We start from the raw sequence: 23,265 nt of genomic DNA, 5'->3' as shown, positions 1-23,265 counted from the left end.
GTGAAAAACATTCAAATTCATGAATTTCTTCCGTCGAGATGTTTTCATTGCAACTGATTGACAAATTGCCCTACATCGACGTAAATAAGCACGTAAATAAGCACTGATCAATTCAGTGCTTATTTACGTCGATGTAGGGCAATTTGTCAATCAGTTGCAATGAAAACATCTCGACGGAAGAGATTTATGAATTTGAATAACAAAGCAGTACCCACTGCATGCTGTAAGGATTAGAACCAACACTTGCTGTCGGACGAAAGCTCGGTGGTCTAGTGGAGATGACGCCTGTCCAGTGATCAGGAGGTCGTAGGTTCGAATCCTGCTCGATTATGTACGCCCATGATTTTTTATCATGGCTACTACTAAAAAACAGTGATCAATTCAGTGCTTATTTACGTAGATGTAGGGCAATTTGTCAATCAGTTGTAAAAAACATGTTTTACACAACTTTAAATCACAATCACCACATGTGCCAAATTGCATCTGAAACACTTAAAAACTGCAGAAGAATTTAAGTCTACAAGTCCTTTTCCTAATTTGGGGGCCATAATGCACTGTTACCATGGCAACACACCACTTTTCTGAAAGGGCAAGTTCACCTTATACATACATTTTGATTGAATGAATGCAGCAATGCTTGAACACAGTGAAAGTTTGAGGAGAATCAGACAATCCCATGAAAAGTCATGAATTTCTGAAGTTTCAGAGCCACCATCTTTGGATGAGAAGACTACTACAGTTTGTGATGTCACATGTGTGGAATGATATAGAGAAAATGTAAAAATTTAACATATTTTCACTTTTTTCACATAATAACAGAGCACATGATTTGCCTTTTCCAGAAAGCTTGGAGAATTATATTACAGTGTTCCTGTAATCACACCCGTGACAAGTCGAGAGAATGCATACATTTTTCAAAAACTAAAAATTTGCAAAATCATAGTTCAATCCTAGTTCAATCCAGAAGATTTTGCAACAGACCAACCAACCACCTGGCCACCCGACCTTGGTGCAATTCCTATATACAATACAGTCCAACTTTGATTATCAGGCCCTCTATTATCTAGATGCCTCCAAACAGTGAAGAAAAAAGAAAAGAAAAAGAAAGGAGAAGTGATTTCAAACACAGTGAAAACTCCTACAAAACTCACACTTTAACTCTGATATTCCCTACAGAAACATGGTACAGTGGACTCTCGTTATAACAAAGTCCTTGGGACCGGGAGTTTTCTTTTGTTATATCAAAATTTCGTTATAACCAAACAAATAAACAATAAAAACACAGAGAGCCGATAATGTTATTTCGTTGTAAGCGGAGTTTCGTTATAACCATGTTCGTTATAACGGGAGTGCACTGTATGAATTTTATAGTAAAATGTTTCAATTTCATGACTATTATTTTGAGTACCAGTAGGCTACCATGAATTACACTACTGTTGCGGTGTACAATACCTACATAGCTATCACTGGGTTGGCAGCCTACTTGTACAAACTGTACTCATCGACAAACATTGTCTCTTCCATATCCGCCAAATCGCATATTTTGCTGGTTCCCACATGATTAGATAACAGAGGTCGGATTGTATTCTTGTATGCACTATGTTCGGCAGGGGTATTAATGTTATGGACCATGGAATCTGCCATCCCAAATAAAAGTGTGAAACTCATACATGGCCATATGCTTCTCAGGCAAGTTATTATCACTGATATTATTTAACTTTGATACAGGCGAGGTGGCTGCCTGGGTAGTGAAAAAAAAAAAAAGGGTTGGCTCAGTATCCATGACCTGTAAGTCTTCATGGCACGCTGCCTCTCCCTGTTCCAAAATTCCCCCGTCACAACTTTGGTTTTTAAAAAAAAAGAAAAACGGACGAGTGGAAATGAAAGACAGGAAAGTGACTTGTGGGAGCTCACATAGGGTCAAATGTGACACGATGCTGTTAACAGGTATGATTTACTACAGAAACTGTGCCCTGTCTACAGCCTAAAATCCTGTGTACAGTACTTGTATCCATCATGAAAAGATCAGCCATTGCTTTACATTGGAGTCTAAATGTTACATTAACAATAAAGAATAAATAAAATACCCCTCAGATTGTCATTCATCATTGCTGGCATGTGTGTCTACGTGTCCTTTTTTGTTTGTTTGCTGCTTAACCATGAAGCAATAGATAATTATAAATACATGTATGCAGTCATTCTCCGGTACCTCTACACAGCCACAGGTGGTAACTTGTGTCACTTAAAATTTTCATGTTGTACAAATTGTACAGAGTACATTGTATACACGTCGTATTTCCAGAATGTTTAATTGATATTGCAGCATGGTGCCAAAGGAAAAGGGGGTTTCCACCACCACAATGGAGCTCTTGAGATCTATTAACCTCTTCTTCAGACAACAGATTTGCATATTAACACAAGGATGATTGAACATACTTGTACTGAAAGGAGATTTCGTCTGTGGTCTTTGAAATCATGTCAATATTACACACACACACACACACACACACAGACAAAGAAAAGGAGTATGCAAATGAAGTAAGACATGAACATCTCTTGTTCGGAGGAGAGACAACAAAGTTAAAACCAGATCTCGGCAAAAGAAGTGGGTAGAAGCACATGGCTTTATTTTGCTTTCAGATACATGTATATCACAGTACACTGAGCTGACATGGACGTTTTGAAAAATGAGTTTGAATGCAGATCCAAACATAAATACTATGACATTCAGACAGTTAATTGACTAATAACTACAACTACATTCTAAGCTGCATATAAAGCACCATGATGCCAGATGACATCATTTCAAACATATATTTAGCCTTGCAAGTCATGTAATGGACAAGTGAACAAAAACATGAAAAATGTCCCGTGTCAAAATGGAGAACTACTGCAGTGCAGACTGCCTGGTGAGTGCAGACTGCCTGGTGAGCAACACAATATAGTTTTCTTTTGCAAGTATTTATGACTCTGCCGCGTAATATTCCCTGTACACTAAAAACACTAATTTACTGAGCAGGTACAATGTGAATATTCTTGTCTACAAATACTGTTGGCAATATTAATTATGCAGTGGCATATCTTTGTGAATGCATCACAGGGCCGGAATAATTAACCTTGAAAATATTTCATCTGAAGAGCCACTGGAATAGACTGTTTGAACAATGTGCTAATCTACTGCTTGTGCTACCATACTCTACTCCCACTCATCTACAGATTTAACTCACCTACAAAAGCAGCAACTATCTATCACGACTGCATTTTCTACTTTCATGTAGCATATATACACTATTTGGCATTTCACATATCCCCATCCCATCCCTTCACAAAGAGTTCCTGTATACAGGAAGCCTTTGTATACAAGTAAATTACCAATATAATCACAATAACATACAAAAACACACCTTGCATTCCAGCATTGTGCATATTTTTCCCCCTATCAATTATGCATAAATCAAGTCAGTACAAAGTCTGAATGAATTTCTACTCAATGTGTTTAGATAACCTGAGTTACCCAAATTTTTATTCATTATTGAATAAAACATTCAAATTTTGCTGTTGTAATGCTTTTTGATATCAGGAATTAAAGAGTAATGTTTAGTACAGTGTTGTTTTATTTAATTTGACTGATTTTTTTGACCAGCAATTTGAACAAGTATTAGGAGTAGGTCCTGTTTTTGACATAGTGTGTCATGCAAAAAGGCTATGACTTACTAGAAATCATGATGGTTTTACTCCTGTCTGCAGTCAAAACCCACTGATCATTATCGATAATACAGTATCATCACGAAATAAAACAGGAAAATAAAAACACATACTCTGCAAAGACATTAGAATAACCTCATGTTGAGGTAATTTGCAAGAAAAATATTTGTTTAGATACATATGCAAAAATACATCAATACCTGTATTAAGTTCAGCACAAATGCCAGCAAGCATTCAAGGACAACATTACACCAAAGATGGTAATACGAAGCAGAGATGACATGCAGAGCTTGAGATGTTATGGCAAGTTGACAGCAAGATGGGTGGACACAGATGCTCCGACCACTGTTCCCATCTCTAGAGTGTTTGCTGTGCATTAGTCAAATCCCTCTTGAGTGTCACGGCTCGTCTGTGACTATTTGACTGTTGTGGGTCTTTCCTCTTTAGACTGGACATCACATTTTACACAAGTCACAAATCCAGCTCCCTGTAAATTGAATTGAAAGACAACAAACGTGTCAAGAAATCGCCTCCACTGACATGGATGGAGCAAGTATTGAATTGTAGCTGCCAACCCTGAAACTCAAGACTTTAATACATCCCAGCTTTTAAAAGTGACCATCAACCTATTTGAGCACCTCGTGACATATGGGAGGGAGTGTGCATCATGTGTATTAAAATGTGCCAAGATGATCTTACAGATATGTACAATTCATGAAAAAAAGAAGCATTCAGAGATATGCCATACAGATACAATTTCACATGATTCAACATTCTCTGAAAAATACCACAGGAAGTTGAGGACTTTTAATCTCCAAGTCCCAGCAAGATCCAGTAAGATTAAGATATATATCATAATATTACCACGTATATCCCATGCAGAAAGTTCCTACTTATACATACAACTTTTATTTGAATGCCAGTGCTATCCCATTAAGAAAGTTCCTACTCATACATATAACTTTAACTTGAATGCCAGTGCTATGTAGGTGACCATGAGATGCTTATACAGGCGAACCCTGTTAAAACAGACGGCACACAAAGAAGTTTTCTTGCTACGTCGAAATCTTGTTAAAAAAGTAAAAAAGAAGGGAACTGACAGATTTACTGGTAAAGTCTGCTCTTGTATCCTCATTCATTGTAACGAGGTTCACCTGTACTGACACTAGAACTAAGCTTACCTTCCGGTGGGGCAGACATGGGTGGCTTGAGGCAGTACATGTGATAGCCCCTGTCACAGTCATCACAGAACAGCAGCTGGTCCTACATAGTAGATAAATGAAAACCGGAAATTAGTAGAGTATGACAGAATGCTAGCAGTACCTAGGGAATACAACACTTTTGTAATACATGAAGATTTTATGCAGATTTCTGGATAGAAAAGGTACCCTTTCCTTTGTATTTAAATGGTGAGAAAATAGCTGTTTGCAAAATCATTTTGAAACATGCTTACACATTAGTATTTTAATATCAATATAAAAATTGTGTATTCTAACCCCTAACAAACCTACAGCTGTAGCTGCTACAATCATCAATGACACATCAGCTGGCTAAGACCCCGTTTACAGCCCAGCCTAAATTGCGCGGCCGAGCCTCGCAATTTTGTACGTTTACACTGCTGGGCTCGGCCGCGCTTTTAATTCAAATCTTTCAATATTTTGTCGTAGTGGCGCTCTGCTTGTAAACAAACGCAATTTGGTATAGCCTGGTTTTCAGACCCTTTGCCAACTGGATTCCGTGGCGACGAAGTCGCCGTTCGGGCAAAGGCCTTTGCCGAAGGAAAAATCCTTTGCAGGACAAAACCACCTTAAACTATACTAGTTTTCCACGTTGAGGGGGTTAATATCGTGAATAGCAAAATAGTACGGGCAGAGGGTCTGGAAGGCAGACTAAAATTGGCCTCGCATTTGGCCCAGTTTGCGTTTACACCAAGAAGAGGCCGGGTTCGGCCGCAGCCGAGACCACCTCCAGAGCAAGGCCAAATGCGAGGCCAATTTTGGCCTCGCATTTGGCCTTTTGCGCGTTTACACTGAAGCGGGGCTGGGCTCGGCCTCAGCTCGGCCGCGGCCGAGCCTCGCACTGTAAACCGGGTCATAGTGTTGATCACATATACAAGGTTACAGTGAAGCACATGCATCTGATTTTCATTTGGCAGTAAGTACAAGAATATCCAAACCTACTGTGCTTTAAACGATATTGTTTTTAGTTTTTCTTTAAGGTGCAAATAATATGTTTGAATCCCTGATCACTAGAAGCAAACAAACACATTTTCCATTCTAGTGCTCCAAACCATGCCATCTTCATTCTCCTGTGAGCTGTCTTCTAATGCCTAAATAAGTGTTTGCTTATAGCACTTCATCTCGACTGGATTTCCAGTTTCGAATACTTTGGTGATGAGTGGGTGAGAGAAGTGAGCATGAGCAGTGAGGTGTGAGCACGATGCACAGAAGTCTTTACTCTCATGATATGGACACCCAGTCTGATGATGGACAGGACAGGTACAACAGGAGGTGGAGTGAGAGCCGACAGTGACACCATGTGGCCCTGAGATACTCACATCATTGTCAGAAGTGCCACACAGTCCACATGACTTGCACTCAATGCACTGCCAGTGATAACCTTTGACCTTCTGAATCATGGTCTCCGTGAACTGAAGACAGGAGGGATGCCCTGCATGAGGTTAGCAAACAACAGTGGAAGACTTGAAAAGCTGCACCATCTTTTATTCCTACAGGAAATTGCTAACACCAAAGACTTTAGAGTAAGATGCAGCTTTCTTCTTTGACCATCAAGTGCACTTTAATAAATCAAATAACAGCAAAGCAATGGCGCATACGGCATCTCAACAGGACTTAATTTGGTATTGATCAAACGGAAATCTGTGGATACGGGTTGTAGCTCTTTCTGGGCCAACTAAGGACATGACAAGGGTAGTCTTATCCAACAGCATTCAACGATTTTGTGCAGAAAAGGGTGATTTTAAACTGGCACTAAACATGCATGCTCTAAACCTGGTGCTATTGCTGTTGCTATATTTGTATTAAAAATGATAAAAACATATTTTTACATGCCCATTTTACATTCCTCTGCAGTAACATAGCAGACAAAATATGGCCAGGAATCCCTTACTCTCTAAACAGACATTGCTTCAAATTTGTGACACAATCAGATCTTTGTCTACTGTGCTACACTAATGCATTGATTGCATCACAAAGTGGCACCTGAATGGGCACTAGAGGGCAGCAGAGTGAAACAAGAGCAAACAAGACTGGAAATGTGGACTGGAGCATTGTTGACAAAGAGATTCAATCATAGAGGGTATACAGAGAAAGATGAATAACAAATGGCTATATAACATGGACATACTTCATTGCATGACTTGTTAATTTCTCATACAACATCCATATCCATACTTGGAGATTATCACAGTGGCTCACGTCTAAAAAGTAGGTACATGTATTTATCTGCAAATAATGATCATAGAGGTAATCTCCTCACATATGCAGACTCATCAAACTCAAACGAGCTACATCAACATGTTTGTTTTACCATGTCAAGGGTGTTTTTCATGAAGAACAGAGTGAATGATGCAATGTTTCATGTGACTTTTTCATGAAGCATGGAATGATTTCTGTGTTGTTGCATGTTTAAATTGCCCTAAGATAGCCATATCCTATCGGGTAGCCTACCACTTAATACTCACATAAGCCTCGGTCACAACCCATCGTGCGTGTTTTTAGTCCGTATGTTATTTGGGGAGGCCACAGCTGCCACGTTTTTCTGAAAACGTAGGGAAGGAGTGGCAAAAGCAGGAAGGGAGTACGTCACTCGCACGGTTGCGCAAGGTGTAAGTACGTGCCATAAGCAGTCGTGCCCATCATACATTGCGCACGTAGACAGAAAGTTGTACGTGCTTACAACGTGCTAACATACAATTTCCATGCAACTGCCACATTATCGTACCGAGGACGTATTTACATGTGCTGCTCACGTATGTTGTAAGTGCGTGCAAGTTGGCTGTACAGAGCACGCATGTCACCCATACTGGGGATGAATTTGTAGCGCGACCGCAGCTCAAACACAGCGAAAGTTCTGCATGCACTTAAAGTGCTACATTGTGTCTGCATGCTCCAAAATCCGCACTGAGGCGGTACCGGTACTTACTACGTCCTAATGTCCAAATTTTGCTCATGTTTTTGTAAGTCGACAGCACGCACTTGCAAGTACAGCGGGTTGTGACCGAGGCTTTAAGTGAATACATGTGGTATTAAACTACGAGCAAATTAAAAGTTCTACAATGATGGGTTGTATCTAGCTGCTTTTCAATTGTCATATTCTACACTTTTATTTACATGTTTAATTCACAACTAAAACTACTTTTCTGTTCATATCTATAGATCAAATATGTGTATATTACTTGCTTTTTAAAATGCAGACATTAGTGAAAAGGCAAATTATTTTGTGCTAAATTTTAAAAAGCAAGTTTATTAGTCTGCATTTGACAACGTATAATAGTGCTGCCAACTTTTGCAATAAAGGTGACATTTCATTCATGCCATAAATCATTCATTGTAGAAATCATGCAAGTACATCCAGTTGCCATAGAACACCAAAAGATGAGATGGAAAGATTACTGAGTGTGACAACATGACTGCATGTCTCGTGAGCACCACTCGATGTATAAATACTGATACATTGTATTGAAAAAAATGAAGCACATTGCCAAGACTGGCACATATTCTGTGGTCACCTGATCGGCCACAGTCTGAGCAGGAGATGAGAGGCTCTGGCATCATGGTCTTCTTGTTCTCCGTGGAATCACCCAGGCAGAAATCGCAGTAGTTGTTAGGCTCTGTCACTCCACTCTTGGCTCTGGGTTCAGCTACTGCAAGAAGGATGATTTAAGTCATGAATCATCAAAGATTTTGCACTGGCTAAAGAATGTTGCCATACAGGGAAGAGTCATCACAATGAACTCTTTTTGTTAGGCCTCCATTCCAACACGTAACGAGCAACAAACCGGGTGTTACATAAAATCAGCTGATATTGCAAACAGTACTGTTGGTATGCTACATTGTGTTTGTAAGAATAAGATTATTGGTAAATGCCTGTCCAATGTCAATAGAATAGCCCTACATTTCACAGACGAGGCTGACAATAATTAACCAATATAAACTTAACAAATCGTAAGAATGACTACAGTTTAGTTTTGTATATGCATCACTGTATGGAGGTGTTTGAAAACCTGGCAAGTTGATTATTTCAATAAATTTTAATCTTCAAGCTGTTGAAACATTGAAAGATTTACAACTGCTACGGATGATGCTATGTGCAATGTTCTTCTTATTGAGGTAATAAAATCAAAGGTGCTCCTTTAAAAATATCCAGACTAGGACCAAATGGCAAATGCAATATATTAATGTGCACTGTATTTTTCTTTTCCATTGAACATGAAACTACTTTGAGAGGCTCCTTTTCCTTCTATAAAACATTACATGAGGTTGGTGATGACCAGATTTCTGATCCTCTTTCTATTTGTGAAGTATCACTGAAAGTGAGTTATAATAGAAAAAAAAATGCATGCAAAAAAGGAATGCAGATGATATGGTAGGTTCACTACTTGATTTCCTGAGATAACATATATTTCTCAGGTGTTTTGTGACACAAAGATATGGAGATGCCTTTCACAACCCACCCAATACATTGCCATGGATTCATGCAATACTGTATCCAGCTAAAGTTTTGTCAATGTATTCTGACTTATCCTGTTTTTGTCTTTGCCCCAAAACTGAAATCTTACAACCCATGCAAAGTCAAAACATTGAAACAAGACTGAGGGAAACTGTACTTCATTTGTAACCACCACTCCCACAACACTCTCTCAAATTCCTCACAGAAATAATATAAGGAGTACTACAAAAAATAATAAAATATATTAAAATAAACCCCTTTTTTCCCTTTTTTTTTTTGCAAGAAAGACTCCATCCTTTGGACTTCAAACACATTCACATGCATCTAAAACTGTTTGTTGGGTAAATGAAGGGCACTGGAAAGGTGAAATGTTAAGACGACAAGGTGCAACCACTTCAAGGACTTTTATTCCTTGTCATCGTGCCCTGCCCGGCTGTGACTTACGACTCTTTTCGTTCACGCTTGTCACAGCAATGGCAGCAAGGTCTGCTGCCTGTGGGTCCAAACTCTTCTTGGAGGGTGGTTGTGGTTGCTTACGTGGTTCAACGGGCTCCAGGGGGGAGGGCTGGGAGTGATCCTCATCTATCGTCTGCTCCGGAGTCTTGTGGGAATGCTGCATGTGGTAGCTCAACCCCTGCCGATTCTTGTACCGTTTCTTGCACACTGAAACCATAATGAAGAAAAAGAGAGGGAAAAGAAAAAATCATAGAGGTTTATTACTAATCACATTATCATACTGGCCGCCTGCATTCTTATTACTATTTACCAATATTTTGCAAGTGCATGTGCACTTACACAATGGTTGAAGCATCCACCAGCCTCAAATTTGATGTTTTTTCCACATCTTCCTAAAACACGCTGCAGATTAATTGATTTTATGACTACACACATTTTCACTGGTATTCAGCCGAGACGAACTCTACTAAGGTCTTGAATAAGACTGTTTTATCTGTTGAGTTCTTGTGGAAGCTACACCTTACTTCATGTGATCAAATGCCATACACATCTTTACTATTCAGTTGAAAAGTCTGAAAACAAAGGCCTTGGAAAAAAAGGAGAGAGATAGCTACTCCAGAATGCATGTGACATGACCAAGTGGAGTAACCAATTTGTTAGCTTTCCTCTTTCCATTGTTTCCAGACTGACCTTCACATCCAAATGGCTTGTCCTCCGCTGTGAGTTGAGGCATATCCCCATCCTGTCCCCGAGACCGCCGCCCAGTGGTACCACGACCCTGTGGAGTCATGCAAATTTTCATGACAGGAGTGGTAGTAACTTCATAAGTACTTGTGGCATTTCTGCTAAGCTCAGTTTGACTTCAGTTTCAATCATACAACACATGTAAAATGACCTGTCATTGCTAACATGGTATTAATCATACACTGTTTTCACACTCCCTCATGCTTGTTATTTGTACAAGTTTTGTGCATTCATAATGTTGACATCTATACAGCTATACCTGGGACAAAATTCCTCACACATTGCATTATACATTAAAGTCTACAAACTCATACCCTCTCAACAACAAGAAAATACACGTATGAGGAAACATGCTCAGGCCATCCAAAGAACATTACAAGCCATGGGCTGTCCACCACTTATTTCAATTTCCTTCCTAAAGAGGAAACAAACCTTTTTCTGCTTCCTCTTTCTCGCAGACACTTCATAGTCTTCATCACTTTCTGAGTCAGCACGGTCGATCTCCCCAGCATCGGGGATAGCATCCTCTGCCTCCAACTGTCTCAAGATGTCATCTGGCTCCTGGAAGGCAGGGTGGATGGTGATCCCATAGTGGCTGGGATCATGCTCTGGATTCAGGGCTGTCTCAACAGCAACCTCTCCAGATAATTCACCTGTACAGACATAGACACATATACTTCATTCTTACCAACTGTCATGTTTAGAAAGTTTCAAATAGTGTTTCACACTTTTACATAACTGTATGATTCAAATTATTTCTATCAAAATGCATTCATCAATTGCAATTAACCTACTTTAAACACAAAAGTTTGCTGTACTTTGGACAGTCATTTTAAGTAACATTTGCACAAGGAACATAAATAATAACTTTTGTTAACATGATCACTGCTTTAAAAATTGAGGTTACGATCCATAGACCATTGTATTAAGGTAAACAAAGTTCAGTTTTACATACTAAGGTCAGCTCCAAGGGCTTCAGCAAGAATCCTGTTCTCAGCCACCTCAAGAGACACGGGTTGGAGCATCTTGCGTTTCTTCCTCCACCTGCGGGAGGGGTAGGTGTAGAGCTGGCCGGCGTCTTGGCCTTGTCCACGGTGCCGCTTCTGGAACCAGAGGTAGCTGTTGTTTTGGGCCACTCCAGTCTGTGAGTCTAGGAAGGGTAGCCTAAGCTTGCGCTCTGCCATCATTCGTGAGTTGAAATTGGATGCATTCTCCAGGGCCTCTTTGTAGAACTGCTCAAAGTCAGTGCTAATTCCGAATAAAAAACATTTAAGAATGGAAGCAAAAATTGTATTATATGATATGACATTGATGATAAGGTGTTCATCTATTAAAAAACAAACAAACTAAAAGTCCCTGTTTCTGTTTCCTATCCTAATTTCACTTATAACATCTTCACTGTTTCCTTGAAGACATAAAATCATATTGAAGTCTCCTTCAATACTGTCTCTCATTACATCCATGTCATGTACCTCCCGGTCTACACACTTGCTATTGTGACAAAGTACACTGAGCAAAATAACTGAATATCCAGGCAGAAATCAACACTTCCTGTAATCAGATGTGGTTCGAATTTACATGTATGGTTCAAATTTACATGCATGGTTCAATATGATGTATTTAGTTTCGACAATGTCTGGACTATTATATGACTACCTTCTACAACTTTGAGATGACACACTTTTGTTTTTTAAAACTTCTACTCAAACATGAGATGTCTAGAGTTCAAATGCCTTTTCTCTAGATCTCATCCATTTTTATAAATTTTAGAAATCTAGTGACAGAATATTCACCTTAAATGTTTCTTTTGTGTGAAGCTAAAGACAAAATGAGGTTTGATCTCCCATGCCAAAATCTGACCACACTCAAAAGCATAGCCACTAGGTTTTACAAGATGTTGCTGGCAGTCAAATTTGGGAGAATTATGGGCAGCTTGCTTTTAACAGAACTTGTTAGCTTTATGAATTCGCTGGGATGCAAATGATGAATGCAAGCTATGTTACACTTGTATGGGCAATAATTTTACATTAGTTTTTACACCGCTAACAAACACTTACACAACCACATAGTAATACTTTAAATTGCATGTTGTTCTGTATACTTTGATTACAGTTCTGTTTGTAACACCTACATTGTATGGGAACTAGTGTACAGTACTTTCGCACCTCCTCCTTCAATTGATCTCCAAACATTCACAAACTTAGATATTTGCATCGGAGTGACACCCAAGTCCAGGAGATATGGAATTTTCACTGTTTGGACACTTGTACACATGTCAGAATATATGTTGAGTGCAGCTACAGTGTAGTTCGCTCTTTGACAACTGCTTTGCACAGGAGCAGATGGCAGAGCACAGTATACAAAAAATGTTCGTCGCACGACAGCAAGCGCAGCGATTGATCTGAATGTAGCGATCTCATGGTGATTACAACACAAGTACTTCTATGGTATGAAAAATAAACCTGTTTTTTCCACCTTTCCCTCAGCTTGTACCGAGCCTTGTGGTAGCAATTGCCGAGGTATGGGGTTGTTGTTCGTGTCGTGTATGTGAATGAAAGATTGTGAAAAATGTGGTTATAAGACATGGGTAAAGTATATAAAAAGAAACATTATGAAAAGGGGGAAGGAAATGAATGAAAAGATGCTAAGAAGGTAAACCTCAAAAAATAGAAAAAAAAATGTTTACAAAATAGAAAGTACATTTCAAAAATACAAACAGATAATGGAAGAAAAGGAAGTACAGAAACTTGCATCATAAAGGAAAACAAGGGAGAGAATGATATCTTTGAAAAGCAAAGCGGAAAGCAAAGAAGAATTAAAGATTGAAAAAAAAAATGTGATGCAGAATAATCGAATGAGAGATGAAACAAAACTGGAAGAAAGCAAAGATGAACAGGAAGGAAAGAAAGAATTATACAGATTGAAAAGGAAATAAAGAAAAGGATACATCACAAAGACACATTTATAAGAAAAATATAGTGCCTACTGGAGAGTCCCTGAAAGAAAGAAACTAGGAAGATGGAGGGAAAGATAACTCATGAAGGAAACCAAGAACAATTGGGCAGAAAGTACAGTGATTGAATATGAAATAGAGAAAGTTAGACAACAGGAAACCCACACAGAAAATATTAATGGGAAGGGAAGGGAAAGTTAGGAATACCTGTACCTGAAACTGAAAGAAGAAAAGATAGAAAAGAAAAACACATTGAAGAAGTTTAACCTTTCCTAGGCCTAAGCCTGCACACACATGCACTACACGGATCCACTGCTTTGTAAAGAAGCTACAACCGCTACCGCAAGACTTGGCTGAGGAAAAGGGAAAAACAAATTTTAGCTTTTCAAAGACACCATAGAAAAAGCTGCTCTGATCGCTAAATTCAGATCAAACAATTGACCCTTAATTCCGAGTTGCATGCAATGCGATGAACGTATTTGTACTGTGCCGATTGCTTGTGCACAAATGTACAGAGCGATCGTGATTTTCTGACAATTGTAAGTGTTAAATTAAAACTGTCTGTACTTTGATTCAACTTTGGTCTTGGAGACTCGGTCTCAGATGCAATTATCGAATATCGATCCCGCACCAAGGTTCGACCTCCCATGATCTATGCCCAAACCAGGTTCCACCATGGTCCATGCGCAAAAGCATGTATGTTTCTACATGCAGCAGGTGGTCCATTTATTTACTCAATGTAGAATCGAGCTAGGGTGAGTTTGTGGATATGCTTCGAAATCATTTGACGAGGAGGTGTAAGGTACACTAGTGACCGAGTGCACATTGTAAATGCACTCTACAAAAATGTCTGAAAACATGGAAAACAAGTGTCAGCTCTTGGCCCTGAGTGGTCTGGCTGACGATAGATTAAGTCCTGTTACAGTGGTATAATGGTATAGATTATAAACTCCGAAGAAAGGCGGCGTTGCACAAATATATTCCGTGAAATAAATTGTTTATTATTGACGAAGCTCGGTGCTTTCCGGCTCGTCAAAATGAAATAAAAATCAAGTAGTACAAAAAATGAACAATTCAAAGGGTTACATAAACGAACAGTATTGCTGCAAAAATTACTATTCTACCAAATCACATTGTGGCAGACATACACACAATCATGGAGTTTAAATGGTTAAATAGCACCTGGAAAAAGGGGGGGGGTGTGCGGATCGAGCTACCGAGTCCTTCAGTTCACTCGCGTGAAGTTCACAAAGTTGGAGTGTCCAGGGGTCTTACTCGCGGGAGAGCGGACGACGGGCAGGTGCGTCACACCGGAGGACGAAGACGGTGAGTAGGTCCGAAGACGGGGCTCCGAGACGAACGACGCCGACAGATGCCGAATGTCGACGAGTGTTTGGCGGGTGGCGTGATGCCGAGTGCCGGGGATGCTGCGTGCTGAATAGCAGCTCGGGATTGATGAGTGAAGAATGTCGCGTTATATAGCGATGCGGGCTGGAAGCTTGTCGTGAACTTTGTCGTGAGCTCAGCTCATAAGCCCAGCTCATCCCTGAAATAATTAAAATATCGGGTTAAGCAAATAAGGGGTAATTCTAGCGTTCATACCTTTAAACTTCCCTCTGCCATGTGTCTGCCACTTGTCTGCCACCTTCATCTTATCAACAAAAGGTTTATACCTATATATATAATCAGTTCAATTACATACTTAACCATTACAACAAATCATCATATCAATTATACATATCATAGCTTCTATACATTGCAGCTTCATAGGCCAACATATAATTACTCGGTTAAAGCAATAATTTCCTCACATTCGAACCGCCTCTTCCTGTTATTATTCTCACTCAGAAATGATACATATATGCAACTCGAAATTACTGCGGACGGTGATAATAATACCTCTCAGAACATCAATTACGTGTAAACAAAATTAATGGTGGTAGCTCACCATTATATTCATTCCTTTTGCCTCACTATAACTTGAAACAAACCCTTATCAGTAATTGGGATGCAATAAACAACGCACATCTTTCTCAAATTACAACAGTTATCTTCTTTACGTTATAAATATCTTCCTTCTTGGAATTCAGTTTCTATACCAAATATATATAAAAACTAATTACACTTCTGCCTTCTGGATATTACAATTCTTCAGACTTACCAGAAGCAAAAAATTACTTTTACTCAAATAATGCAGGCAATTAACATTTTCCTCCACTTTGAGTTTAGGATACAAAATTACTTAACAAAATGCAATTAATATAACTACTTACAGTTCATGGAAGGGGTGAGTCGAGCTGGGGGAAGTTGGGGGCTTCTCCTGACCTGTGCTGCCAAAAGTTGCGCTGAAATGGGCTCCTCCTGGCCTGTGCTGCCAGAAGTCACGCTGCCTGCAAATCTGTGGTTTTGCCAGCCATGCTAAAACCAACTTGCGAATTAGGGCGTGCCTCAGCCTCAGTGCCTTCCCAATTCCCTATAGCTATACAGGAGCCTGGGTTGCAGCTCCTCAGCTTTTCGTCCTTCTGCAAGGAGCTCTTGGTATCATCTGTCTACTCTCACACACTCTCTCTCATAACTGGGCACTCTCATACTCACTTGCATACACAAACACAAAAGATTTTGCATCCTACCCAATTAAACCCACCTGTCTGAACTATGCTAAAACCCTGGGCTATGTGTTATTGACCCGCTAATCAGACTGGTACCTTATCTTATTCCTTATAATAGTCCCTATCTAATGTGTTCAAAATAAAGCTAAGATGTGAGCAGGCATGATCCTAATGCAAATGAGAGGAGGAAGGGTGGGGGGTAAACTGGTCGCATTGTGACATATCTCCCCCTCCTTCAAGAAATTTTTATAATTTCAAAAAAGGGAGAAACATTAGTAAATTAGAACATAATAAAATCATTAGTTTGTGTTAGCGGAGTGGCTTTCTCCTGTCAAATACACATTGGGGTGGAAATTCAGCGTCAATATATCTGAAAGAAAAAAGAGAAAAGATCTCCCTGATTTGGAGACAGTCCCCAAATTCAGGTTTCAGGGATCCTGCTGAGATGATCAGCGATGATCCGAGATATCCTGAGGTACTCTGAGATAATCTGGGGTAATGAGTATGGCTTATTCTTGGTTGGTCCTTCGCTCGGTTGTCTGATGTCGCGCTTTCCAAGGGTTGTCATTCGGGGGATGTCGGTCAGGACGTCCTTATTCTCGTCCAGTACAGGTTTGATAGTTCCACGCCGACTTTTATCTGGATTGGGACTGGTCTGCGCTTTATGGGGAGATTCAGTGGGAGTTGATGTTGGTTGATGAAGCAGATTGCTCCGTGATGTAGGCTGGTCCTTCAAGTCGAGGGCAGCCCTTCTAAACGGCTCATCGATGAGGGGTTTTGATCCTAGGGGCACCTTTGTCGCTTTACCTTTTAGAGAGGTTCGTTGACATGGCCCACACGAACGGCAATAACGTCCCACATCGGCATGCATTCCAGGCCAGAAGAAGGTGGACTGAATCCTGTCGCGGGTCTTCTTATTTCCCAGATGACCTCCAAAGTCGGACTCGTGTGCCAGCTTCATGACCTGATTCCGAAACTTTGATGGCACAACGACTTGCATCACCACATCTGATCCTGGGGTTACGTCAAGGAATTTCCTATAGAGCACATTGCTCTTGTACACAAACGAGGTAGTGTTGCCGTGCTTTGTCACACGTTGATCCCCGAGTTCCGCAAGGTTTCTCAGCGATTTCAACGACTCGTCGTCCTTCTGAGCCTGCACCAAGCCATCCACTGACACAATGCTTTCCAGTGGTTCAGGCACTAAAAGGGCCGGTTGTGCACGCTTTGCTTGCCTCTTTTGTCCTCTGGTTTCCACTGCACTGGCCTGATGACTTTCTGGCTCCCATTTCTCATCTGGATTCGTTGGTTCGCGGACTCCATTCACATTGCCGAGAATGAGATCATAAACAGGCGAATCCATACACAACGCTTCAAGTGTGCCCGTTAGGTATGGTGTGTCTACCTCAACAATTGCGACGGGGTATGTCCTCGCTGTTCCATCGATCAACACACAGGTCCTCTGCTCACCAGTGAATTGCTCCTCCAACACAAGGTTGCGTCGCACAACAACGGTTGAACAACCCGAGTCGCGAAGTACCTCCACACGCCGCCTATTCACCATGCCTTGGCACACTGGCATAGCATCTCCGCGTGATCCACACGCAGCCGCTGACAGTACAGGAAGTGTGCCACCAGTTGCCAATTTCACTGCAGCTCCATTGTCAGTGAGATTCTCCCTCACGATAGGTGAGGGCTCCACGATGAGGCACATCCCCGTCTGTTCCGGCAGGTGGGTTGTCTCACTGGGCTCCTTGCGTCGTGGCTCAGCGGGTCCCATGTCCTGGGGATGACCTGCTGCTGGCTTGCCCTCTGTGAAACTCGCACCCTTCTCCTGTCGACCTTTCTTATCTGGACAATTCCAAGAGGAGTGACCAAATTGAGAACAATTGAAACATTTCATTGACCTTTTCATGGGTGACTGAGATTGACCAGACTTTCCTCTAAATGGTACTGCTCCTGGGGAGGAATTAGGTTTGTTAGTACCACTGTTAGTTGTATTAGCAGTGTATGAACTGGATTGCTGGGCTCCACTAGAATGAATGGGCTTGTCCTTCATCCTCCTAATCCTAGGGTCCATGTGGGCATCCCGATACTGATCAGCAAGTGATAGAACCTCTGTCAGATTCCTGGGCTGACGTTCTTTGACAAACATCAGTAACTCCTTGCTACATGCATCAAATACTTGGTCTTGGATCAACAAAGCTTTAAGTCCCTGAACATCATCATTGTATGGACTAAGCTCAATCCATCTATCCAAATACTTTTCGACTCGGGAAGCATACTGCACAAATGTTTCACCCTGGCGGAGTTTAGACTGCTTGAACTTTAACCTATAACCTTCTTGGGTGAGGTCATAACCTTTCAACAAGGACGATTTTACAATCTCATAGTCCTGCACCTGCTCTGATGCAAGCCTAGAGACAATGTCAAGGGCCTTACCAGATAACAAAGCTGACAGTGCTAGCGCCCAATCTTCCTTATCCCATCCAACACAGGATGCATGTCTTTCAAACCGACAAAGGTAACTATCTATGTCATCCTTTCCTTCTTGAAAAACGGGCAGAGGGGGAATGCTCGGTTTATTCCCAACCTTGGGCCTGTGTCCCATCCCATTAGCATTCCTCAATTCCTCTAGTTTGATTTGTTGGGCTATCAAGTCTGCTTGTTCTTTCCTAGCATCTGTCTCAGCTCGCCTAGTTTCTGCTCTCTCATCTCTGGCTTCCTTAATGCACTCATCAACATACTCCTTCAACTCACTGCCACTAAACCCAAATTCTTTTCCCTGTGCAATGAATTTATCACGTTCCATACTGTAAGGCACTGAGGATAAGTTTGCACACTTACCAAAATAAATTTCGCGCTGCACAGAATTGAAGTGAAGACAGGCACAGCTGATGAAGCCTCCTTTCCCCCACTTGACACACTGTTACCATGCAGAATTACCTATACAGCATAGAATATAACATTGCATGAGAATTGCATATAACATGGGTATAGCATTGCATGAGAATTGATAACACATACAAAACTTGCTAACTACACCAAACTATATTTCAACCTAACCTATCAAAAGAAAACGTCCCTTCGTGGTCGCCATTTATGTCAGCTCTTGGCCCTGAGTGGTCTGGCTGACGATAGATTAAGTCCTGTTACAGTGGTATAATGGTATAGATTATAAACTCCGAAGAAAGGCGGCGTTGCACAAATATATTCCGTGAAATAAATTGTTTATTATTGACGAAGCTCGGTGCTTTCCGGCTCGTCAAAATGAAATAAAAATCAAGTAGTACAAAAAATGAACAATTCAAAGGGTTACATAAACGAACAGTATTGCTGCAAAAATTACTATTCTACCAAATCACATTGTGGCAGACATACACACAATCATGGAGTTTAAATGGTTAAATAGCACCTGGAAAAAGGGGGGGGGGGTGTGCGGATCGAGCTACCGAGTCCTTCAGTTCACTCGCGTGAAGTTCACAAAGTTGGAGTGTCCAGGGGTCTTACTCGCGGGAGAGCGGACGACGGGCAGGTGCGTCACACCGGAGGACGAAGACGGTGAGTAGGTCCGAAGACGGGGCTCCGAGACGAACGACGCCGACAGATGCCGAATGTCGACGAGTGTTTGGCGGGTGGCGTGATGCCGAGTGCCGGGGATGCTGCGTGCTGAATAGCAGCTCGGGATTGATGAGTGAAGAATGTCGCGTTATATAGCGATGCGGGCTGGAAGCTTGTCGTGAACTTTGTCGTGAGCTCAGCTCATAAGCCCAGCTCATCCCTGAAATAATTAAAATATCGGGTTAAGCAAATAAGGGGTAATTCTAGCGTTCATACCTTTAAACTTCCCTCTGCCATGTGTCTGCCACTTGTCTGCCACCTTCATCTTATCAACAAAAGGTTTATACCTATATATATAATCAGTTCAATTACATACTTAACCATTACAACAAATCATCATATCAATTATACATATCATAGCTTCTATACATTGCAGCTTCATAGGCCAACATATAATTACTCGGTTAAAGCAATAATTTCCTCACATTCGAACCGCCTCTTCCTGTTATTATTCTCACTCAGAAATGATACATATATGCAACTCGAAATTACTGCGGACGGTGATAATAATACCTCTCAGAACATCAAGTAATTACGTGTAAACAAAATTAATGGTGGTAGCTCACCATTATATTCATTCCTTTTGCCTCACTATAACTTGAAACAAACCCTTATCAGTAATTGGGATGCAATAAACAACGCACATCTTTCTCAAATTACAACAGTTATCTTCTTTACGTTATAAATATCTTCCTTCTTGGAATTCAGTTTCTATACCAAATATATATAAAAACTAATTACACTTCTGCCTTCTGGATATTACAATTCTTCAGACTTACCAGAAGCAAAAAATTACTTTTACTCAAATAATGCAGGCAATTAACATTTTCCTCCACTTTGAGTTTAGGATACAAAATTACTTAACAAAATGCAATTAATATAACTACTTACAGTTCATGGAAGGGGTGAGTCGAGCTGGGGGAAGTTGGGGGCTTCTCCTGACCTGTGCTGCCAAAAGTTGCGCTGAAATGGGCTCCTCCTGGCCTGTGCTGCCAGAAGTCACGCTGCCTGCAAATCTGTGGTTTTGCCAGCCATGCTAAAACCAACTTGCGAATTAGGGCGTGCCTCAGCCTCAGTGCCTTCCCAATTCCCTATAGCTATACAGGAGCCTGGGTTGCAGCTCCTCAGCTTTTCGTCCTTCTGCAAGGAGCTCTTGGTATCATCTGTCTACTCTCACACACTCTCTCTCATAACTGGGCACTCTCATACTCACTTGCATACACAAACACAAAAGATTTTGCATCCTACCCAATTAAACCCACCTGTCTGAACTATGCTAAAACCCTGGGCTATGTGTTATTGACCCGCTAATCAGACTGGTACCTTATCTTATTCCTTATAATAGTCCCTATCTAATGTGTTCAAAATAAAGCTAAGATGTGAGCAGGCATGATCCTAATGCAAATGAGAGGAGGAAGGGTGGGGGGTAAACTGGTCGCATTGTGACATATGGATACAAATATTATTACATGTACATCACAAAGAAAATATCTTGAATCTGAATCTTGAAAATTGTTTAAATTGGTTAGATTGATAAGGGGTAAATAACACTTTAATAAGCATATTATATGCATGAAAAGTAGAACTCTTTGAAAAATCAGCTGGCTCACCTTGATTTTTTTGTACCTATGTACACCTGCGTGGCTTGATGTGACATAATGGAGAAGTAGGGTCAATATCTCTCCTAGACAAGTACAAATCTAGACTAGATTAGTCTAGTAGCAAATTTAATTGAGAGTAGACTGTCTGCTGTTGTAGAGCTATGGATAGTTCCAACCCTTCCTTTCAGTCTCAGAGATGGATTGGATATTTTCACAGGCACACTTCTCAACACTGTCACTGCAGATAGGCTTCTACAGCTGTCCGATGAGAGCTAGAATAGGGTGGAACAACTGCTACATATTCCTGGAGTTACAAGTGATCTGAAACTAGTACAAACAGGAGACAAAACAGCAAACAACACGGCATAGAGCAGATTCTACAGTCTGTCTCAGTTAGATCAGCTTTTTGCTTTTAGCCCAACAACTCTGCATGCACCCACCCTCAGCTAGGCTCAGGCTAACCGCAGCAGCGACCCCATACGGACAAACTGTGTTACAGCGCCCCGCGACGGGGTTAGGCCACCGAACTAAAACATAGTGGAATGCGTGCCCCTATTCCCAACATACACGAGACCGTGCAGCCAAATTAACGTGTTGCGTCGCCATCTTCTTAGGGCAATTTTTCCTTATATGGAGTGCACGCTTAGGCGCGGTCAGACTGGGCCACTGGTACGCGCGCAAGCAAGAGTACGCCGTCCAGTGGCTAGTGATTATGACGTAACAATGCACGTTTGTATATGACAATGGCTTACGCTTCGGAGACACAGCCCGCACTCCATATAACTAAGGAAAATTGACCTAACAAAATGGCGGTGGTAGCAAGTTTTGGTGGCTGCGCATTTCCTGGGTGAACACGCATTCCACTATGTTTTAGTTCGGTGGGTTAGGCTCAGGCCAGTAGCAGTGCAGTGGCTGTGCTGTGTGCCGCCGGTAACGCGCGTTGCTCCGCTTGTATGTACAGCACACTCGCATTGTCTCCTCCGTCATGCATACAGCATGTACGTACGGGAGGCTGGGATGGATGACAAACACGTGACTAGCTCGGATACCTGATTATGTGCTTTTCGACATGATAGTTCGGATACTAAGTTGTGCGACGGCAGTGTTTTGCTGTGATGTTGGCAGCTCGCACACACCGGAGTCTCTTTCACTGCTTTTTTTACATGCACCCACTGCACCGATCGCAAACTTGCTGCTTACGGTACTGTGACTGTACGTGTTTTTGCATTGCATGTCCTACAGCTCGTTGCACAGCTAAATACAGTCAGCAGTGTGTAGATCTCGTGACAAGTAGAATAAATTTACTCGTATACCTGTACGGAGTGTTCTATCATCCCTGTTTCGACTTTGTTGTCTAGGGGTGCTCCATCATCAGAGAAATGGAGCAATGGAGAATTTCTCAAATTCGTAACCAAGTAAATTTATCCTGCAGGACGTAGAAGATCAAGAGTCACTTCAAGCACACTGAACCTCGGTCTTAAAATGTAAGTTTATCAATTTTGAACTAGTGTCTAAGTTGAAGTCTGAGAAGTGTAACGTTAGCATGGTTAGTGACATCAAACTAAATTAACTATCATATTTAACGTTAAACAGGAACACAAGCAATTACAGCAATAAAGTTTACACCACCATGGACACTGCACTGATAGCTGATGAACCATGTCACATGTGTAAAATTAACAGATAGGCCTAGATCAATACTGTAAAATTGACTGTAACACTAACACTAACCAACAGACCAATGCTATCATGCTAACAGTAACTGAACATTAGCTGATTAGACTTCCGCTCTGGTGTATTAATTGTGTAGACGGTTGTGTTTAACAGTTAACGGTTAGTTATAAGGTAGGTTCTAGGCCCTAAATGTAAATCTTGACGGAAAGAT

The 23,265-nt window shown here is 41.1% G+C and overlaps 1 protein-coding gene across 2 annotated transcripts; it reads right to left on the bottom strand.

The window, feature by feature from the left end:
* Window positions 1–2,598: 2,598 nt before the first annotated feature.
* Window positions 2,599–21,824, bottom strand: LOC140246351 (zinc finger protein ubi-d4-like). Of its 2 annotated transcripts, none has more exons than XM_072325825.1 (9): window positions 21,390–21,824; window positions 11,552–11,844; window positions 11,029–11,249; window positions 10,543–10,630; window positions 9,841–10,059; window positions 8,456–8,590; window positions 6,263–6,375; window positions 4,887–4,968; window positions 2,599–4,192 (listed from the first exon to the last, which is right to left on the bottom strand). In XM_072325825.1, exons 1-9 carry the CDS (start codon window positions 21,434–21,436, stop codon window positions 4,161–4,163), a joined length of 1,230 nt encoding a protein of 409 aa, XP_072181926.1. In that variant the 5' UTR covers window positions 21,437–21,824; the 3' UTR covers window positions 2,599–4,160. The 2 variants fall into 2 exon arrangements, with proteins under 2 accessions (XP_072181926.1, XP_072181934.1); XM_072325833.1 differs by having other exon boundaries at window positions 9,934–10,059.
* Between the last annotated feature and the right edge of the window lie 1,441 nt (window positions 21,825–23,265).

The sequence above is a fragment of the Diadema setosum genome, chromosome 1 (genome assembly GCF_964275005.1).
Source record: "Diadema setosum chromosome 1, eeDiaSeto1, whole genome shotgun sequence".
In the NCBI taxonomy this organism is placed as follows: Eukaryota; Metazoa; Echinodermata; class Echinoidea; order Diadematoida; family Diadematidae; genus Diadema; species Diadema setosum.
This window is presented reverse-complemented; position numbering and strand designations above follow the sequence as displayed.

Excerpts from the sequence above, each read along its gene's own strand:
- LOC140246351 (XM_072325825.1), bottom strand. The coding sequence starts at position 21,436 with ATGTCACATCAAGCCACGCAGGTGTACATAGGTACAAAAAAATCAAG. Across the intron at positions 8,591-9,840 it reads AAGCGTGAACGAAAAGAGTC|TAGCTGAACCCAGAGCCAAG; the intron begins GTAAGTCACAGC and ends TCCTTCTTGCAG. Across the intron at positions 4,193-4,886 it reads CATGTCTGCCCCACCGGAAG|GGAGCTGGATTTGTGACTTG; the intron begins GTAAGCTTAGTT and ends TTCAATTTACAG.